Source organism: Heterodontus francisci, chromosome 26 (assembly GCF_036365525.1).
Source record: "Heterodontus francisci isolate sHetFra1 chromosome 26, sHetFra1.hap1, whole genome shotgun sequence".
NCBI lineage: Eukaryota > Metazoa > Chordata > Chondrichthyes > Heterodontiformes > Heterodontidae > Heterodontus > Heterodontus francisci.
Window position 1 is genome coordinate 12023620 of NC_090396.1, and position 21578 is coordinate 12045197.

General features: G+C 46.4%; 1 protein-coding gene across 1 annotated transcript; it reads left to right on the top strand.

The window, feature by feature from the left end:
- The first annotated feature begins 4029 nt into the window (after window positions 1–4029).
- LOC137384485 (E3 ubiquitin/ISG15 ligase TRIM25-like) lies at window positions 4030–6453 on the top strand. The gene is made up of 3 exons (XM_068058623.1): window positions 4030–4372; window positions 4605–4846; window positions 6331–6453. The coding sequence occupies exons 1-3, from the start codon at window positions 4030–4032 to the stop codon at window positions 6451–6453; spliced, it is 708 nt and encodes a 235-aa protein (XP_067914724.1).
- Window positions 6454–21578: the final 15125 nt, after the last annotated feature.

Below are 21578 nucleotides of genomic sequence, written 5' to 3' on the forward strand. Positions count from 1 at the left end.
GATAACACAAACAGGACCAAGAGCAGGGGTCAGCGACACTGAGATTTAAACAGATTTCCAGCCAGTTAGACACACCCATGAGGTGCGGTTTCACCGTCAGCCACCAATCAGTTAATTTCAACATCAGGAATGTACAGCCTCTTGGTGGCCGAATGTATCTATTGGGTGCAGGGCCAGTGATAGTCATGCCTGCCCCTGGGAGTTGGCCCCTGTGAGGCATGATGGCTGATGAGGAAAGAATTCATTGCCTCCAGTTATTTTTGGGCCATTTCTGACATTCTGCCGCCCTGAGCAACACTGAACCTTGGATTGGAAGGAAACGATGATCTGAAGCATTTTACACCCAATGAAGTAGTTTTGAAGTGCAGTCACTGTTGTAATTTAGGAAACATAACATTCCGTTAGTACACAGCAAGATCCCACAAACAGTGATGAGATAAATGACCAGATAATCTGTTCTTGGTGTTCGTTGAGGGATAAAGATTGGCCAGGAAAACTCACCTGCTCTTCTTCAAAATAGCACCAAGTGCCATTTTATATAGAGTCATAGAGTTAACAGCACAGTAACAGGCCCTTCGGCCCATCGTGTCCGTGCCGGCCATCAAGCACCTATCTATTCTAATCCCATTTTGCAGCATTTGGCTCACAGCCATGTATACTATGGTGTTTCAAGTGCTCATCTAGATACTTCTTAAACGTTGTGATGGTTCCTGTCTCTACCACCCCTTCAGGCAGTGTGTTCCAGATTCCAACCATCCTGTGTGTGAAATTTTTTTTCCTCAAATCCCCTCTAAACCTCCTGACCCCTACCTTAAATCTATGCCCCCTGGTTATTGACCCCTCCACTAAGGGGAAAAGTTTCTTCCTATCTACTCTATCTATGCCCCTCATAATTTTGTATACCTCAATCAAGTCCCCCCTCAGCCTTCTCTGCTGTAAGGAAAACAACCCTAGCCTATCCAGTCTCTCTTCATAGCTGAAATGCTCCAGCCCAGGCAACATCCTGGTGAATCTCCTCTGCACCCTCTCCAGTGCAATCACATCCTTCCTATAGTGTGGTGCCCAGAACTGTACTCAGTACTCCAGCTGTGGCCTAACTAGCATTTTATACAGCTCCATCGGCTAATAAAGGCAAGTATCCCATATGCCTTCCTAACCACCTTATCTATCTGTGCAGCTGGCTTCAGTGATCTATGGACAAGTACACCAAGGTCCCTCTGACCCTCTGTACTTCCTAGGGTCCTGCCACCCATTGTATATTCCCTTGCCTTGTTAGTCCTCCCAAAATGCATCACCTCACACTTCTCAGAATTAAATTCCACTGCTCTGCCCATCTTACTAGCCCATCTATATCGTCCTGTAATCTAAGGCTTTCTTCCTCACTATTTACGACACCACCAATTTTCGTGTCATCTGCGAACTTACTGATCATACCTCCTATATTCACGTCTAAATCATTAATGTACACTACAAGCAATAAGGGTCCCAGCACCAATCCCCGCGGTACAACACTGGTCACAGGCTTCCAATCGCAAAAACAACCGTCGATCGTCACCCTCTGCCTCCTGCCACTAAGCCAATTTTGGATCCAATTTGCCAAATTGCCCTGGATCCCATGGTCTCTTACCTTCTTCACCAATCTCCCATGCGGGACCTTATCAAAAGCTTCACTGAAGTCCATGTAGACTACAACTGCTTTACCCTCATCTACCGCCTTGAAAATTTCAGTCAAGTTAGTTAAACACGATCTCCCCCTGACAAAGCCATGCTGACTATCCCTGATTAATCCCTGCCTCCCCGAGTGGAGATTAATCCTGTCCCTCAGAACTTTTTCCAATATTTTTCCAACCGTTGATGTTAGACTCACTGGCCTGTAATTACCTGGTTTATCCCTGTTACTCTTGAATAATGGTACCACATTTACTGTGCTCCAGTCCTCTGGTACCTCTCCTGTGGCCAGAGAGGATTTGAAAATTTGTGTCAGAGCGGCACAGCGGCGCAGTGGTTAGCACCGCAGCCTCACAGCTCCAGCGACCCGGGTTCAATTCTGGGTACTGCCTGTGTGGAGTTTGCAAGTTCTCCCTGTGTCTGCGTGGGTTTTCTCCGGGTGCTCCAGTTTCCTCCCACAAGCCAAAAGACTTGCAGGTTGGTAGGTAAATTGGCCATTATAAATTGCCCCTAAAATAGGTAGGTGGTAGGGAAATATAGGGACAGGTGGGGATGTGGTAGGAATATGGGATTAGTGTAGGATTAGTATAAATGGGTGGTTGATGGTCGGCACAGACTCGGTGGGCCGAAGGGCCTGTTTCAGTGCTGTATCTCTACACTAAACTAAACTAAACTAAACAGCCCCTCCTATCTCCTCCCTTGTCTCACATAACAGCCTGGGATACATCTCATCTGGGCCTGTGGATTTATCCACTTTTAAGCCCGCTAAAACAGCGAATACCTCCTCCCTTTCAATACTAATTTGTTCAAGTATATCACAATCCCCCTCCCTGATCTCTACACCTACATCGTCCTTCTCCATAGTGAACACAGATGAAAAGTAATCATTTAAAACCTCACCTCTGTCCTCCGGTTCCACACACATATACAGCTGACAGGGCTCATAGTGCCTCAGTTTAATGTCCCATTTGAAAGACAGCATCACCACTGGTACGTCAGCCTCGATTATCAGCTCAACTGTCTGGAGTGGGACTTAAACCCACAACTCGCTGGCTTACAGGCAAGAGTATTACCCACTGAGCTATGCCTGACACCCAATAGGAGAGAAGTGGCATATGATATCACATCATCATTATTGCCTCATTTAAATATGGGCAAGCACTTCTGTCACGTCCTGATGAAATCTGTTTAACTTTCAATGTCACTGGTCAGCTCTCACACCCTGATAACACGGCCTTGATTGGTGGCTGACAGTGAAACCCCACCCCCGACCCTCTTCTCACTGGCTGGAAACCTGTTTAAATCCCAGCACTGATGACCCCTGCTTGAATCCTGTTTGCTTCATCATGTCTGTTGTTGATGTGCAGGTACAGCTAGTGATTATGTAGGCAAATGGAATGTTGACCTTTATGGCAAGGGGGATAGAGTATAAAAGTAGAGAAGTCTTGCTACAACTGTGCAGGGCATTGGTGAGACCGCACCTAGAGTACAGCGTACTGTTTTGGTTTCCTTATTTAAGGAGAGATATACTTGCTTTGGAGGTAGTTCAGAGAAGGTTCACTAGGTTGATTCCTAAGATGAAGGGGCTGTATTTTGAGGAAAGGTTGGGCTGAGACTCATTGGAGTTTAGAAGAATGAGAGATGATCTTATTGAAACATATAAGATTCTGAGGGAGCTTGACAGGGTAGATGCTGAGAGGATGTTTCCCCTCATGGAGAAATCTAGAACTAGGGGCACAGTTTCAGAATAAGGAGTCACCCATTTAAGATGGAGATGAGGAAGGATTTCTTCTCTCGGAGGGTCGTTAACCTTTGGAATTCTCTACCCCAGAGAGCTGGACATTGAATATATTCAGGCTGAGATGGACAGATCTTTGAACTATAGGGAAGTCAAGGGTTACGGGGAACAGGCAGGAATTGAGGCCAAGATCAGATCAGCCATGGTCTTATTTAATGGCGGAGCAGGCTCGAGGGACCAAATGGCCTACTCCTACTCCTTGTTCTTAGGTTCTCTAGAGGATGGCCTGGCCTGTGGGATATGCTTGGAAATGTTCAAGAACAGATTATCTGGTCATTTATATCATCACTGTTTGTGGGATCTTGCTGTGTACTAACAGAATGTTCTTTCCTCATCAGCCATCATGCCTCACAGGGGCCAACTCCCAGGGACAGGCAGGACTATCACTGGCCCTTCACCCAATAGATACATTCAGCCACCAAGAGGCTGTACATTCCTGATGTTGAAATTAACTGATTGGTGGCTGACGGTGAAACCGCACCTCATGGGTGTGTCTAACTGGCTGGAAATCTGTTTAAATCTCAGTGTCGCTGACCCCTGCTCTTGGTCCTGTTTGTGTTATCATGTTTGCTGTTAATGTGCTTCTCTCAGAGGACAGCCTGGCCTGTGGGATATGCTTGGAAATGTTCAAGGATCCCGTCACCATCCCGTGTGGACACAGTTTCTGTCTGGGATGCATTCAGAGCTGCTGGGATCGAGACACAGATGGCGGAGCCCACAGCTGTCCACAGTGCCAACAGGGATTCACTCCCAGACCTCAGCTTCTCAGGAGCCTTGCCCTGTGTAGAGTGCTGGAGGACTTTGCCTCATCCAGGGGGAGTTTTGCTGAAGGCCCTGTTGCTGGCCCAGGCGATGTGTCCTGTGATTTCTGTACCCACATCAAGCTCCAGGCTGCACAATCCTGTCTGACGTGTCTGGCTTCTTAAAAGCAAAATACTGCGGATGCTGGAAATCTGAAACAAAAACAAGAAATGCTGGAATCACTCAGCAGGTCTGGCAGCATCTGTGGAAAGAGAAGCAGAGTTAACGTTTCGGGTCAGTGACCCTTCTTCGGAAGGGTCACTGACCCGAAATGTTAACTCTGCTTCTCTTTCCACAGATGCTGCCAGACCTGCTGAGTGATTCCAGCATTTCTTGTTTTTGTGTCTGGCTTCTTATTGTGGATTCCACCTGAAGCCTCACCAGGAGAATGTGGTATTCCAGCACCACAACCTGGCCCAGCCGGTGAAGGAGCTGAGCCAGAGACGGTGCCCAGCACATGGAAAAGCTCTTGACTTGCTCTGCAGAACAAACCAGATCTTTTTCTGCTCAGTGTGTACGACAAAGGAACACAGGAAGCACGAGACAGTCACAGTGGAGGAGGAGGGGGCTGACAGAAAGGTAGGATTTTATATGTCAGCGAATCCCTCAATGCGGAGGATAAACCTGTTCAGAAGGGATGTTATTCCCAATACTCCCTCTACTTACTGCCGTAAAAAACCAAGGGCTGCTTGGGAATGTCCAGATGAATAGGCCACTAAATCCTTGTCATTGTCATTGAATTGAAAACAATTTGGCCAACCTGGGGGAGAAGATTCAGAAAGGAGTGACCAGAATGATTCCAGGCCTGTGGACATTGAGTTGTGAAGAAGGACTCAAACAACTAAACTTATTTACGCTGGAGTAAAGAGAAAGAGGAGATGGAGAGGGACTGATGACCCAATGGGTCCGGATGGAGAGGGACTGATGACCCAATGGGTCCGGATAGAGAGGGACTGATGACCCAATGGGTCCGGATGGAGAGGGACTGATGACCCAATGGGTCCGAATGGAGAGGGACTGATGCCCCAATGGGTCCGAATGGAGAGGGACTGATGACCCAATGGGTCCGGATGGGTTTTTTTACAATTCTCGACAAGAATTTTATGATTACCATTACTGAGACTAGCTTTTATTTTAATTCCAGATTTATTAATTGAATTTAAATTCCACCAGCTGCCATGGTGGGATTTGAACCCATGTCCTCATATCATTAGCCTGGGCCTTTGGATTGCTAGTGCAATGACATTACCATTATGTCACCACCTCCCCAATGGCAGATAGAATTTAATACAGAGAAGTGTGAGGTGACACATTTTGGCAGAAAGGCTAGGGGGAGGCAATATAGACTAAATGGCACAGTTCTAAAGGTTGTGCAGGGACAGCGGGACCTAGGGATTCATGTGCATCGATCTTTGAAGGTGGAAGGACATATTGATGGAGTTGTGAGGAAAACATATGGGATTTTAGGCTTCATAATTAGAGGTATTGAGTACAACAGCAGGGAGGTTATGCTGAATCTTTCTAAAGCTCTGATTAGGTCACAACTAGAGTATTGCGTCCAGTTTTAGTCACCACACTTTAGGAGGGATGTGAGGGTCCTTGAAAGGCATTTTAGCTACAAGGTTAGGTTGGATAAGCTGGGGTTGTTCTGTTTGGAGCAAAGGAGATTGAGGGGAGATTTGATAGAGGTGTAGAAGATTAAAACAGGTTTAGATAAGGTCGATAAGGGAAACCAGTTTTCATTAGGTGATTGTACAAGGACTCAGGAAGACAGATTTAAGATTTTGGGCAAGAGATGCAGGGGGATGTGAGGAAGAACTATTTTACATAGCGAATGGTAATGACCTGGAACTCACTGCCCATGTGGGTGGTGGAAGCAGAGATGATTAATGATTTCAAAAGGAAGTTGGATGAGCACTTGAGGGAAATAAACTTGCAGGGCTACAGGAACAGAGCTGGGGAATGGGTCAGACTGGATGCCGGCAAGGATTTGATGGGCAAATGGCCTATTTTGTACCGTAATGATTCTGTGACTCTATAGCCAGGATCTTACCAAAACCTAGGAACTGCCGCTGCTCGGAACAAAAGCGGGTCCTGAAAATGCCGGCTGGACGGTGGGTCCCTGGGCAAGATTTTACTGGTGGTGGCCAATTGAGAGGCTGCTGCTGGGACTGACGTCCAATTGAGGATGACAGCCCGCCTCTCAGAGCTGCTGGCCCAATCAGCTTGGTAGCCTCAGCAGCACCACCAATACAATTGGCCGCTGCTGAGGATGCAGGGGGAGCAAGAGGGCACCTCCATGTTGGGGCACCCTCAAAGGCCAGGTAAGATTGTTTTCATTATGTTGGGGCCAGGCAGGTGGGCCAAGGCAATTGGAGGGGTGAACCCTCCAGCAGTGGTGCTGGAATCACGGGGGCAGCCATTGCCGCTGGGGCTGCTTCTCCACGGGCCGTGGACCAGTCATGAAGGCAGACCCCCCCTCCCCCATGGAAGCCCCCGAGAAGCAACCACGGTTTACCTGGCGGTCTGTTCATTCTGACAGGGTCCCATCCCGATGTTGGTAAAATACCGGCAGGGGCAGGAAGTGGCCATTATTTGGCTGCCTGCCTCAGGTGGTAGGGCGGCTGTGCCACTGGTTCCCACCATTGAGAATATCCTGTGATGGCGGGAAAAGCTCCATCGCCATTTTACAAGGCCTCCCACATCCTGGCCCGTCTCCAGAGGGCTGGTAAAATCCAGCACTATGCCTCAATCACAAACCTTCCCTTTTGTTCTTCTTCCCACCCTCCCCTTTTCACTTGCTTTTCCCAGTTGTGATGATAGGTCACAGACCCGAAACATTGGGTTGAATTTTCCTGGCCCGTTGGGGTCAGGCTGGGAGGCGGGAGGGCTGGCGGTGGGTGGGAGGGGGGAGCGGGGGAGACAATGGGAGGGGAGCAGAACATCTTTGGCAATATGCCAATGGCAGGAAACCCAGTGATCTGGCAGCCCATTGGGCAGCCCATTGGGCCGCCTATTGAGCCACTTAAGAGCCCCATGAAGAGTTACTACTTCCCCATTGGGAGGGTCCAACTGCCACATGGGGAGACCACTCGGTAAACCCTGGTTAACACCCAGTGAGTTCCTGGCGGGGGCCCTCCTTGATGGGTGCTCCATGGCCCATGGAGGGGCTCTCTGGTGGCAATGCCACCCCCACGCCACCAGTGCAGCACCACCACCCCCCGCCCCCCACCTACCTCCTCTTCTAGGGTGCCCAACCATTGAGGCATCCTCTCGCTGGTGTTGCCTCACTAGCGGTTAATTGACTGCTAATTAGCGTGTTAATTGGCTGCTGCCGGAATAATGCTGCCCTGGGGTCCCGCCGCCTGCCAGAGCAGGGTTGGCTCCCGCTTTCGGCCCTGGCAGCCGGACTTCAGCCTTTCCCGAAAAATTCAGCCCATTCACTCTGTTTCTCCACAGATGCTGCCTGACCTGCTGAGTATTTCCAGCACTTTCTGTTTTTATTTCAGATTTCCAGCACCCGCAGTATTTTACCTTTGTGTAAGCTGACAGAATCCGTTGACAGTAATGTTGTTTTAAACCATCGCAGGTCTAGTTGTTACTATCTTATTTCCTGCTGGGTTATTCGTTACCCTAACAACAATGGGGCTGGAATTGCCTGGATCAACAACAAAAAGCCCCATCGAGCCTCAGACCCAGTAAAAGCAACAGAGGGAGTGTCCATTTTCACAGAGCGTTACTGGGTGGAACTCTGAAAAGTTGGGAGATCACACACACCAAAGGCAGTCAATTTGTATCACACAAGGATAGTGATTATTGATTTTTTGTTAACTAGATGTGTTTTTCTAATTTCAAGAAAAAACTTGTCAAGGAGGAGGCAGACACAGAGAATCTTGGCACAAGATCAGACAACTTTAGCAAACCATTGCATTGACCATGGTGAGTACCTCAAAGTCATCACTTGCTCCTTTTTTTCCTCCCGATATCCCACCCTCACTCTGCTTCTCCACAGATAGAACACCCATCAGAACATCAGACCAGCCTTCCTGTCTGAGCCACTGAAGTGAGTGTTAGCAAGGGACACACCACAGCCAACACCAATCCTGTCATCACTTGATGAGCACACTCAGGTTCACAACCCCCTGGATTGTCCGGGCATCTCCAGGAATTAAACAATAATCTACAGGATCCTGCTACAAGGGAGAAAAATCATAGGGAACGTCCCCAAAAAATTGTGTGTTTTTTTGTTGTTTTCTTTCATTTTTGAGTTATTAATATATTGGCAACAGGATAAAATGGCGGTTTGACTGTCAAACACAGAACATCCAATCAGTTAATTAAGAGTCTGTTCATTTACTGATTGGCGGGGTGCTGTGAGGATGGACGGTTCAGGTGACCAATAGCAGGGGCGTGGGGGCAGGGAGTTCGGGGGCAGGAGGTCCTGTGGTAAAACCTCCAGGAATATATCCAACCAGTGTTGGCAACCCCTAGTGCACAAACTTCCACCAAAGCTCAGTGGGTAATGATCAGCAGGTTCTCTCTCTCTAACCGGGGTGGGGGGGTGTGCGGGGGGTGTGCAGTTATGAGGCCAGTTTTAAGGTTCCAGCTGCCACCCTGGCTAAGATCAGCTATCTCAGCACAGACTCAGGAACATAGATGGCACGGTCCTGCTCTTGTTGGCTCACATTTTCACTGGCTTCAAGAGCTGGGCCTTCACCTGAGTTGTCTGTGCTCATGTAAGAGTGCTTCATTAACAAAGTGCTAAAGTTGGGAATTTGGTGCAAGTGGGAATTCAGTGCAGAGGGGGAAGGAGGTTCTGCTTTTTATTCATTTTTTTTTCACCTCCAGTAGCTGATGAATGTTTTTACTTTGTCTTTAAGCGAGGACACTGTAACTTGCTATTACTTTACTAAATCAGTACCTTAAACTAGATAAACCAGTTAATTAATAAAACTAAAACAACTGATTCAATTAAAAAAATTTACTAATTAACTAATCAAATAAATAAATAAATAAGGTGAGACAGACATGGCACGGCAGGTGGTGTGTTGTAACTGTTGTAATGTGGGAGTTTGTGGAGAGCATCGTAATCCCAGACAACCATATCCACACTAAGTGTTGATAGTTCGAGGAAATTCGGCTCAGTGTTGAGCTGGAGCCCAAGCTGCAGACATTGTGGGGCATCAGGGAAGGGATAGTTACCTGGACACTTTGTTCCAGGAGGCAATCACACCCCTTAGGTTAGGTAGATCTTTAGAGTTTGTCAGTGGACAGGGACAGGAGGGTATGTGGAGCCAGCATGTAGTGATGGAGGAGCCTCAGCCCCTGACTTTGACCAAAAAAGGTACAAGGTGCTTGCTGTTTGGATGAGAAGGACTGTGGGGTGGATATGCAAACTGATCATGGCACCATGGTGCAGGAGACCATTCAAGTGGGGTGCGAGAAAGGGAATGTGGTAGCAATAGGGGGCAGTATAATCAGGGGGTTAGATACTCTTCTCTGCAGCCGCGACCGGGAGATCTGAAGGTTGTGTTGCCTGCCTGGTGCTAGGGTTAAGGACATCTCATGGCTGGAGACAAACGTGGAGTGGGAGGGGGAGGATCCAGTTGTCGTGGTCCATGTGGGAACCAATGACATAGGTAGAACCAGGAATGATATTCTGCTGAGAGAGTTTGAGGAGTTACGAACCAAATTAAAATGCAGAATTGAGCCACATGCCAAATGGCATTGGGATAAACAGATTAGAAAGTTAAATGCGTGCTGAAAGAGTTGTGGGGGAGGCAACGGTTTTGCTTCATGGGGCACTGGGGAAAGAGGGAGCTGTTCTGTTGGGACAGGCTGCACTTAAACTTGGGACAGTGACTTGGTAAATCAAATAACGAGGGCAGTAGGCAGGGTTTTAACGAATAAAGGGGGTGGGAGGATTCAGGAAAGCTGTAATGGAATTGTCAAGGCTCTAGAGCAGTGCAGCATTTTTAGTAAAAATAAGCAGAGTGGGTCAGGAAGGGACAGTGAGAGTAACAAAGGTAATAGGACATTAGTGACCAAGGTGACATCAGGGAAAATTGAAAAGGAGGAGGGGCAGCCCTGCTAATAAAGGATGGGATAAAGACATCGAGAGAAAATATCTTAGCTCAGCAAATCAAGAAGTAAAATCAGTTTAGGTGGAGTGAAGAAACAACAAGGGGCAGAAAACATTGGTGGGAGTTGTTTATTGGTCCCGAACAGTAGTTGTAGTGTAGGATAGAGTATAAATCAGGAAATTAGAGATGCTTGTAACAGGGGTAATAAAGTAATCATGGGGGACTTTAATCTTCATATAAACTGGACAAACCAAATTTGCAGTAACAGTGTGGAGGACAAGTTCAAGGAATAGTTCAAGATAGTAATAGTCTGGGTCATGTCGATATCAAAAAGGTGGTGTTGGGCGTCTTGAAAAACATTAAGGTAGATAAGTCCCCTGGGCCTGTTGGGATCTACCCCAGAATACTGAGGGAGGCAAGGGAAGAAATTGCTGGGGCCTTGACAGAAATCTTTGTATCCTCATTGGCTACAGGTGAGGTCCCAGTTGTTCCTTTGTTTAAGAAGGGTGGTAAGGATAATCCAGGAAATTATAGGCCGGTGAGCCTTACGTCAGTGGTAGGGAAATTATTAGAGAGGATTCTTCGGGACAGGATTTACTCCCATTTGGAAACAAATGGACTTATTAGCGAGAGGCAGCATGGTTTTGTGAAGGGGAGGTTGTGTCTCACTAATTTGATTGAGTTTTTTGAGGAAGTGACGAAGATGATTGATGAAGGAAGGGCAGTGGATGTTGTCTACATGGACTTCAGTGAAGCCTTTGACAAGGTCCCTCATGGCAGACTGGTACAAAAGGTGAAGTCACACGGGATCAGAGGTGAGCTGACAAGATGGATACAGAACTGGCTCGGTCACAGAAGACAGAGGGTATCAGTGGAAGGGTGCTTTTCTGAATGGAGGGATGTGACTAGTGGTGTTCCGCAGGGGTCAGTGCTGGGACCTTTGCTGTTTGTAGTATATATAAATGATTTGGAGGAAAATGTAGCTGGTCTGATTAGTAAGTTTGCGGATGACACAAAGGTTGGTGGAGTTGCGGATAGTGATGAGGATTGTCAGAGGATACAGCAGGATATAGATCGGTTGGAGACTTGGGCGGAGAAATGGCAGATGAAATTTAATTTGGACAAATGTGAGGTAATGCATTTTGGAAGGTCTAATGCAGGTGGGAAGTATACAGTAAATGGCAGAACCCTCAGGCGTATTGACAGGCAGAGAGATCTGGGCGTACAGGTCCACAGGTCACTGAAAGTGGCAACACAGGTGGATAAGGTAGTCAAGAAGGCATACGGCATGCTTGCCTTCATCGGTCGGGGCATAGAGTATAAAAATTGGCAAGTCATGCTGCAGCTGTACAGAACTTTAGTTAGGCCACACTTAGAATATTGTATGCAATTCTGGTCGTCACACTACCAGAAGGACGTGGAGGCTTTGGAGAGGGTACAGAAGAGGTTTACCAGGATGTTGGCTGGTGTGGAGGGCATTAGCTATGAGGAGAGGTTGGATAAACTTGGATTGTTTTCACTGGAACGACGGAGGTGGAGGGGCGTCATGATAGAGGTTTACAAAGTTATGAGCGGCATGGACAGAGTGGATAGTCAGAAGCTTTTTCCCAGGGTGGAACAGTCAGTTACATTGGGGACATAGATTTAAGGTGCGAGGGGCAAAGTTTAGAGGGGATGTGCGAAGCAAGTTCTTTACACAGAGGGTGGTGAGTGCCTGGAACTTGTTGCCGGGGCAGGTGGTGGAAGCAGGTACCACAGAGACGTTTAAGAGGCATCTTGACAAATACATGAATAGGATAGGAATAGAGGGATACGGTCCCCGGAAGTGCAGAAGGTTTTAGTTTAGGCAGGCATCAAGATCGGCGCAGGCTTGGAGGGCTGAATGGCCTGTTCCTGTGCTGTACTGTTCTTTGTTCTTTGACTAGAGAATAGCCAATGTTGTTCCTTTGTTTAAGAAGGGTAGCAAGGATAATCCAGGATATTATAGGCCAGTGAGCCTTATGTCAGTGGTAGGGAGAGGATTCTTCGGGACAGGATTTACTCCCATTTGGAAACAAATGAACTTATTAGCAAGATGCAGTATGGTTTTGTGAAGGGAAGGTCGTGTCTCACTAACTTGATCGAGTTTTTTGAGGAAGTGAGAAAGATGATTGATGAAGGAAGGGCAGTGGATGTTGTCTACATGGACTTCAGTAAAGCCTTTGACAAGGTCCCTCATGGCAGACTGGTACAAAAAGTGAAGTCACACGGGATCAGAGGTGAGCTGACAAGATGGATACAGAACTGGCTCGGTCACAGAAGACAGAGGGTAGCAGTGGAAGGGTGCTTTTCTGAATGGAGGGATGTGACTAGTGGTGTTCCGCAGGGATCGGTGCTGGGACCTTTGCTGTTTGTAGTATATATAAATGATTTGGAGGAAAATGTAGCTGGTCTGATTAGTAAGTTTGCGGACGACACAAAGGTTGGTGGAATTGCGGATAGTGATGAGGATTGTCAGAGGATACAGCAGGATATAGATCGGTTGGAGACTTGGGCGGAGAAATGGCAGATGGAGTTTAATCCGGACAAATGTGAGGTAATGCATTTGGGAAGGTCTAATACAGGTGGGAAGTATACAGTAAATGGCAGAACCCTTAGGAGTATTGACAGGCAGAGAGATCTGGGCGTACAGGTCCACAGGTCACTGAAAGTGGTAACACAGGTGGATAAGGTAGTCAAGAAGGCATACGGCATGCTTGCCTTCATCGGTCGGGGCATGGAGTATAAAAATTGGCAAGTCATGCTGCAGTTGTACAGAACCTTAGTTAGGCCACACTTAGAATATTGCGTGCAATTCTGGTCGCCACACTACCAGAGGGATGTGGAGGCTTTGGAGAGGGTACAGAGGAGGTTTACCAGGATGTTGCCTGGTCTGGAGGGTATTAGCTGTGAGGAGAGGTTAGATAAACTCGGATTGTTTTCACTGGAACGACGAAGGTGGAGGGGCGACATGATAGAGGTTTACAAAGTTATGAGCGGCATGGACAGAGTGGATAGTCAGAAGCTTTTTCCCAGGGTGGAGGAGTCAGTTACTAGGGGACATAGGTTTAAGGTGCGAGGGGCAAAGATTCGAGGAGATGTGCGAAGCACGTTTTTTACACAGAGGGTGGTGAGTGCCTGGAACTTGCTGCCGGGGGAGGTGGTGGAAGCAGGTATGATAGCGACGTTTAAGAGACATCTTGACAAATACATGAATAGGATGGGAATAGAGGGATACTGACGCCGGAAGTGCAGAAGGTCTTAGTTTGGGCAGGCATCAAGATCGGCGCAGGCTTGGAGGGCCGAATGGCCTGTTCCTGTGCTGTACTGTTCTTCGTTCTTTTGTTCTTTAAGATAGTTTTCTAGATTAGTGTTTCAAGGAACCAACACAGGGAACAGGCCATTTTAGATTAAGTATTGAGCAATGAGAAAGAGTTAATTAATAACCTTGTAGTAAAGGAGCCTCTGGAGAAGAGTATTCATGATATAGAATTTTATATTGAGTTTGACAGTAATTTACTTAAGTTCAAAACTAGGGTCTTATATCTAAACAAAGCAAACTCTGTAGGTATGAGGGACAAGTTGTTCATGAATCATAGAAAGTTAATATGCAGGTACAGCAAGCAAATAGGAAGGCAAATGGTATGTTAGCTTTTGTTACAAAAGGATTGGAGTCTAAAGGTTAAGAAGTCTTCCTTCAATGAGACAGAGAATTGGTGAGGCCACGCATGGAGTATTGCGTACAGTTTTAGTCTTCTTACCTAGGGAAGGACATACTTGCCCTAAAGGAGTACAATGAAGGCTCATTAGACTGATTCCTGGGATGAGGAGATTGTCCTAAGGAGAGAGATCGAGTAGACTAGGCCGACATTCCCTGGAATTTAGAAGAATAATAGGTGATCTAATTGAAACATCTACAGTTTTTAAGGGGCTTGACAGGGTAGATGCTCAGAAAATGTTTCCCCAGGCTGAAACTTCTAGAACTTTGGGTCACAGACTCAGAATAAGGGGTAGGCCATTTAGGACTGAGATGAGGAGAAATTCCTTCATAAAAGGGTTGCGATCTGCAGAATTCTCTACCCAAGATAGCTGTGGGTGCTCAGTCATTGAATAGAGTCATTTATAGCACGGAAGGAGGCCATTCGGCCCATCGAGTCAATGCCAGCTCTCTGTAGAGCAATCCAGCCAGTCCCATTCTGCCGCTCTATCCCCAGAGACCTGCAAGTTTATTTCCTTTAAGTCCCTGTACAATTTAATTCTGAATTAATTGATTTTCTCTGCTTCCACTACCTTCGTAGGCAGCAAGTTCCAGGTCATTACCACTCGCTGCGTAACAAAGTTCTTCCTCACATCTCCACTGCATCTCTTGCCCAAAACCTTAAATCTCTGTCCCCTAGTCCTTATATCATCAGTTAATGGGAACAACTATTATTTGTCTACCTTATCCAAACCCATTATAACGTTGTACACCTCTTTTAAATCTTCCCTCAATCTCCTTTGCTTCTCCAACCTAACCTTGTAGCTAAAATCCCTGGAACCATTCTGGTAAATCTCCTCTGCATCCTCTCAAGGACCCTCACATCCTTCCTAAAATGTGGTGATCAAAACTGGACACAGTTCTCTAGTTGTGGCCTTTCAGAGCTTTATAAAGGTTCAGCATAACTTCCCTGCTTTTGTACTCATTACCTCTGTGTATGAAGCCCAAGATGCCATATGCTTTGCTAACTACTCTCTCAATATGTCCTGCACCTTCAAAGATCGACGCACATGAACCCCCAAGTCCCTCTTTCCCTGTGCACTCTTTAGAACTGTGCCATTAAGTATATATTGCCTCTCCCTATTCCTTCTGCCAAAATGTATCACCTCACACCTCTCTGTATTAAATTCCATCTGCCACTTGTCTGCCCATTCTGTTAACCCATCGCAGTTGTCCTATTGCAGTTGATTTGTATCATCCTCACCGTTTGTCGCTCCTCCAAGTTTGGTATTATTGGCAAATTTTGAAATGTTAATCTCTATTCCAATATCCAAGTCATTTATAGATATCAAAATATGCAGTGGTCCTAATACTGACCCTTGGGGAACATCACTGTCTACCCCCATCCTCCAATCTGAAAAATAACCATTTACCACAACTCGCTGTTTTTTGTCCTGAAGCCAATTTTTTATCCAAGCTGGCATTGGCCCTCTAATTCCATGACCCTCCGTTTTGTTAACCAGCCTTTTATGTGGTACTTTGTCAAACGCTTTCTTTAAATCTAAATAAACAACATCCATTGCTTTCCCTTCAACAACCTTCTCTGTTGCTTCATCAAAAATTCAATTAGATTCGTCAAGCATGACCTGCCTTTTACAGATCTGTGCCGTGTCAGGAAAAACTTTATTTGCCAAATGGGATATATTAATTTAATCGGTTCGAAATTTTTAATGGAAAAAATCCTACAAGTTAACTTTTAAAAAACTAGCAGCCAAGATGGCCACTGCAATTTACATTTGAAACACCAGAAGAATGAACTGGAGACAAAGAGTCTAACAAGAGGCCCAGCCAGAACAATGACTTGCTCTAAGTGATTGAATTACGTAGAATGGCTTTATTAGCACGACCGTCAAGGCCATTCCCACCCATTGTCTTTGAAAGAACCAACCCCCTCCAACTCTGAATGGACCTCCTGGGACATGTTTTTTAAAAATTTTTTTATTCATTTATGGGATGTGGGCATCACTGGCTATGCCAGCATTTATTGCCCATCTCTAATTGCCCTCGAGAAGGTGGTGGTGAGCTGCCTTCTTGAACCACTGCAGTCCATGTGGGGATGGTACACCCACAGTGCTGTTCAGAAGGGAGTTCCAGGATTTTGACCCAGTGACAGTGAAGGAATGGTGATATAGTTGCAAGTCAGGATGGTGTGTGACTTGGACGGGAACTTGCAGGTGGTGATGTTCCCATGCATCTGCTGCTCTTGTTCTTGAGGTGGTAGAGGTCGCGGGTTTGGAAGGTGCTGTCTAAGGAACCTTGATGCTTTGCTGCAGTGCATCTTGTAGACGGTACACACTGCTGCCACTGTGTGTCGGTGGTGGAGGGAGTGAATGTTTGTGGATGGGTTGCCAATCAAGCAGGCTGCTTTGTCCTGGATGGTGTCGAGCTTCTTGAGTGTTGTGGGAGCTGCACCCATCCAGGCAAGTGGAGAGTATTCCATCACACTCCTGACTTGTGCCTTGTAGATGGTGGACAGGCTTTGGGGAGTCAGGAGGTGAGTTACTCGCCTCAGGATTCCTAGCCTCTGACCTGCTCTTGAAGCCACGGTATTTATATGGCTACTCCAGTTCAGTTTCTGGTCAATGGTAGCCCCTAGGATGTTGATAGTGGGGGATTCAGCGATGGTAATGCCATTGAATGTCAAAGGGAGATGGTTAGATTCTCTCTTGTTTGAGATGGTCATTGCTTGGCACTTGTGTGGTGCGGATGTTACTTGCCGTTTATCAGCCCAAGACTGGATATTGCTCAGGTCTTGCTGCATTTCTACACGGACTGCATCAGTATTTGAGGAGTCACGAATGGTGCTGAACATTGTGCAATCATCAGCGAACATCCCCACTTCTGACCTTATGATTGAAGGAAGGTCATTGATGAAGCAGCTGAAGATGGTTGGGCCTAGGACACTACCCTGAGGAACTCCTGCAGTGATGTCCTGGAGCTCAGATGATTGACCTCCAACAACCACAACCATCTTCCTTTGCAGAACCTTGAATTTCATTAGAAGGTTCCAGAAAAACCTCATTAGAAACAAAGGGAGATTGATAGAAGCATCTCTGAAGAAACCTTTCCACTCTCCATTTCCGCTGGCACCTCGCCGGTACCTAGGGAAGACTGGAATCTTATGGTAAGGCTTTCTGTTGTCTCCACCCTCACTTCCTTCAGCAACCTTGGATGGGCCTCAGACACTACCCTGAGGAACTCCTGCAGTGATGTTCTGGAGCTGAGATGTTTGGCCTCCAACAACCACAACCATCTTCCTTTGTGCTAGGTATGACTCCAACCAGCAGAGAGTTTCTCCCCTGATTCCCATTGACTCCAGTTTTGCTGGGGCTCCTTGATACCATACTCTGTCAAATGCTGCCTTGATGTCAAGGGCAGTCACTCTCACCTCATCTCTTGAATTAGACATTTTACTTTAGATTGTTCCTTGCTCTTCTCCATTGCTAATCTAAACCTTATAACTTTATGATACAATGATCACTCCTACCCAAGTGCTCCCCCATAGTCCACTTGGCCCACCTCATTCACGTGCACCAGATCCAGCAATGCCTCCTTCCTAGTTGGATTGAGAACATACTCGTCAAGGAAATTCTCCTGAACACATTTCAGAAATTCCTCCTCCTCCTTCTTTCCCTTTACTCTAACATTATCCCAATATATTTGGGTAATTAAGGTCCCCGGTATCACCACTCCATAGTTCTTGCAGATTTCCCTGCAGATTTTTCTCCTCTACCTCTCTCACTATTTGGAGGCCTTTAGAATATCCCCAGTAGTGTGATCATCCCCTTTTTGTTTCTCACCTCTAACCAAATGGATTCTGCCTTTGCCCCCTTAAGGACATCTTCTCTTTCCAACGCACAATGTCTTCACTAATCAGTACTGCCACTCCACCTTCCTTTTTCCCTTCCCTATCTTTTCTGAACACTTCGTATCCTTGAATATTAAGCACCCAGTCTGCACCATTTTTAAGCCACCCTTTCGTTATTTCCACTATATCATATTCTCACACAGCTATTTGTGCTTGTAGCTCACCAACTTTATTCACCGCACTTTGCATTGTAAACCTGTCTTCGTATTCCTCGTAGTCCTTCTCAGTCTGCTCCTATCTAATGTGGTACTACTTCTTTCTGTCCAACACATTCAATTTGTGCACATTATTCCTCTTTTCTACTTCTATATGCTGGTGCCCACCCTCCTGCCAATTTAGTTTGTACTCTCCCCGACCACACGAGTGAATGTTCCCATGAGGACATTGGTCAAGATAGAAGTCGAGAGTGCAGTGCGAGTGACACTGAGCCAGGCTGACAGTATCCGGAGCCGACTGGAACAGAAATGTGGTGAGCTGAGAGAGAAAGAGCAGCAGCTGAGAACCCTGTCAAAGAGCAGTGATCATGTGACGTTGGTGCAGGTAATGAATACACCCAAGTGATAAATACTGAATCTATTCCTATTCATTCATCTATCCAACAATCAAATGTATTGATTCATATCTTACAGATTAAACACGACAACAGCTTTGTGACAAAGCCCATTGTGTATGCACCCAATAATGAGATAAAAGACACTGATTCCCACTCGCTGCTACGTCAGCAAACAGCAGCTGGGCAGCAGTAAGAGGCTTCAATAGTCTAGAATGTCCCAGGTCAGAGAGAGGGAACGCATTCAGGAATTCTGCTGCAGATCCCTTCTAGAAGTGCTTGTGTTTGATGCTAGGTGAGGGACAGGGGCATGTTGACTGTATTGCAGCCTTTGTCTACCAGACCAATTGTCTCCAAACCCCCCTACATTGTCTAGCTTGGTGTGATTGCCCTCATTTGGTTCCACTCTTACCTATGAGTCGTAGCCAGAGAATATTTAGCAATGGATTTTCTTCCCTATCCTGCACCCTCTGGAAAGCCGAATCTTTAGCCCCCTCCTTTTCTCCTACATGCTGCTCCTTGGTAACATCATCTGCAGACATGGTGTTAGCTTGCACATGTACACTGACAACTCCCAACTTTACCTCACCACCACCACCTCTCTCAACCCCTCCTCTGCCTCTGATTTGTCATGCTTCTTTCCCAACATCAAATACTGGATGAGCTGGAATTTCCTCCAGTTATATTTTTGGAAGACCAAAGCCATTCGTTCTCTGGTCACTGTCTCAGGTTGAATCAGAGTTTTCGGAACCTCTGCGTCCTATTTGTGAACTGAGCTTCTGTTCCCATATCCTCTGCATCACAGAAACTGACTATTTCCATCTCTGTAAATCCTCCCTCTCCATTACTACCTCAGCCCATCTGTTGAAACACACATCCATGCCTTTTCTTTAACCTCCAGACTAAACTAGTCCAATGCTCTCTCAGCCGGTTTCCCATCTTCCACACTCTATAAACTTGAGCTCATCCAAAACTCTGCTGCCCCTATCTTAACTTGCACCAAGTCCCGTTCACCTGCACCTGGCAATGAATACCCCTGAGTGAGAAATACTGAATCATTGCTATTTATTCATTCATCCAGACACCAGAAGCTTCATATCTTATGAATTAAACGTAATAATAGAGCATCATCGTGAAAGTACTTCATTGGCTGTGTTGCACTTTAGGACATCCTGAGATTGTAAAAGGTGATAAATAAATCCAAGGAAATGTCTGCACTGGTTGGAGTCATGCCTAGCACAAAGGAAGATGTGGTTAAGAATATAAGAACATAAAAAATAGGAGAAGTAGACCATTCAGCCCTTTGAACCCGTTCCTCCATTCAATGAGATCATGGCTGATCCACTTCAACACCATTTTCCTGTACTATCCCCATATCCCTTGATGTTTCTAATATGTAGAAATCTATTGATCTCAGTTTTGAACATACTCAATGACTGAGCCTCCACAGCCCTGTGGGGTAGAGAATTCCAGATTCACCACCCTCTAAATGAAGATATTCCTCCTCATCTCAGCCCTGAATGGCCTGACCCTTATTCTGACCCTGTGTCCCCTGGTTCTAGACTCCCCAGCAGGGGAAACATCCTTCCTGCATCTACCCTGTCAAGCCCTGTAAAAATTTTGTATGTTTGAATGAAATCACCTCACATTCTTCTAAACTCTGGACAATACAGGCTCAGTCTATTTAATCTTTCCTCATAGGACAATTCCATCATCCCAGGAATTAGTTTGGTGAACCCTCTTTGCATTCCCTCTATGGCAAGTACATCTTTCCTTGGGTAAGGAGACCAAAACTGCACACAATACTCCAGGTGCGGTCTCACCAAGGCTCTCTATAATTGCAGTAAGACTTCTTTACTCCCATACTCAAATCCTCTTGTAATAAAGGCCAACATACTATTTGCCTTCTTAATTGCTTGTTGTACCTGCATGTTAGCTTTCAGTGACTCATGATGTTCCAAATATAGCCCAGCACTGACCCATTGCAGAGTATTAATGGGACACGTGGCTGCTGTCTGTTACGAACAGGTAGTTATTTTTTTTTGTCTCAACAAATTTCTCTGTTTTTCCAACCACCTATTCGTAAACAGATTAGTGATTGAATTTTTCCCTCCCTTAAACCCTAATAATAAATGACCGCAACACCAACATGGTTGTTAGAATTAAATCAAAGACCCTCACAGGCTTCATCCTCGACCCTCAGGCTTCATCCTCAACCCACACAGGCTTCACCCTCGACCCTCACAGGCTTCACCCTCATCCCTCACAGGCTTCATCCTCGACCCTCACAGGCTTCACTCTCATCCCTCACAGTCTTCACCCTCGACCCTCACAGGCTTCACTCTCATCCCTCACAGTCTTCACCCTCGACCCTCACAGGCTTCACCCTCGACCCTCACAGGCTTCACTCTCAACCCTCACAGTCTTCACCCTCGACCTTCACAGGCTTCACCCTCATCCCTCACAGGCTTCACCCTCGACCCTCACAGGCTTCACTCTCATCCTTCACAGGCTTCACCCTCGACCCTCACAGGCTTCACCCTCGACCCCCACTGCACAGGTACCAAGTCACACGGGCTAATGCCGCCCCTCCCCCAACAATAAACTAAAACATGTCCAAGGTGGAGTTTTTGATCTATCTGAGGAATTTCCAGTTGGTGATGAGCAGGACTGAGGAGTGTTGTGAACAGATTGCACAAAGTGCCTTGGGCAGCTCGGGATCAATCCCTTCAGTCACGTTAGTTAATTTCCTGCTTTGATTGATATAAAATGTTTCCCCCATATTAATGAATAAAATGACTTACACTCCCTCCAATGGCCATTAACTCATTCCCATGAGGCACACTGTTCTGTGCCTACCTGAGGTGGTCCATACTCAGTGAACCTGAGTGTCCTTCACACTCACCTACAGCCCTTTCTTGAGAAGAGGCGGAATCTTGCTAAAGTGCAAACCTCCTGGACTAAAGTCACTGGTCCCTTACTAACAGAGATGGGAGTTATACAGTGGCAGGTATGCAAATTAAACAACAATCAGG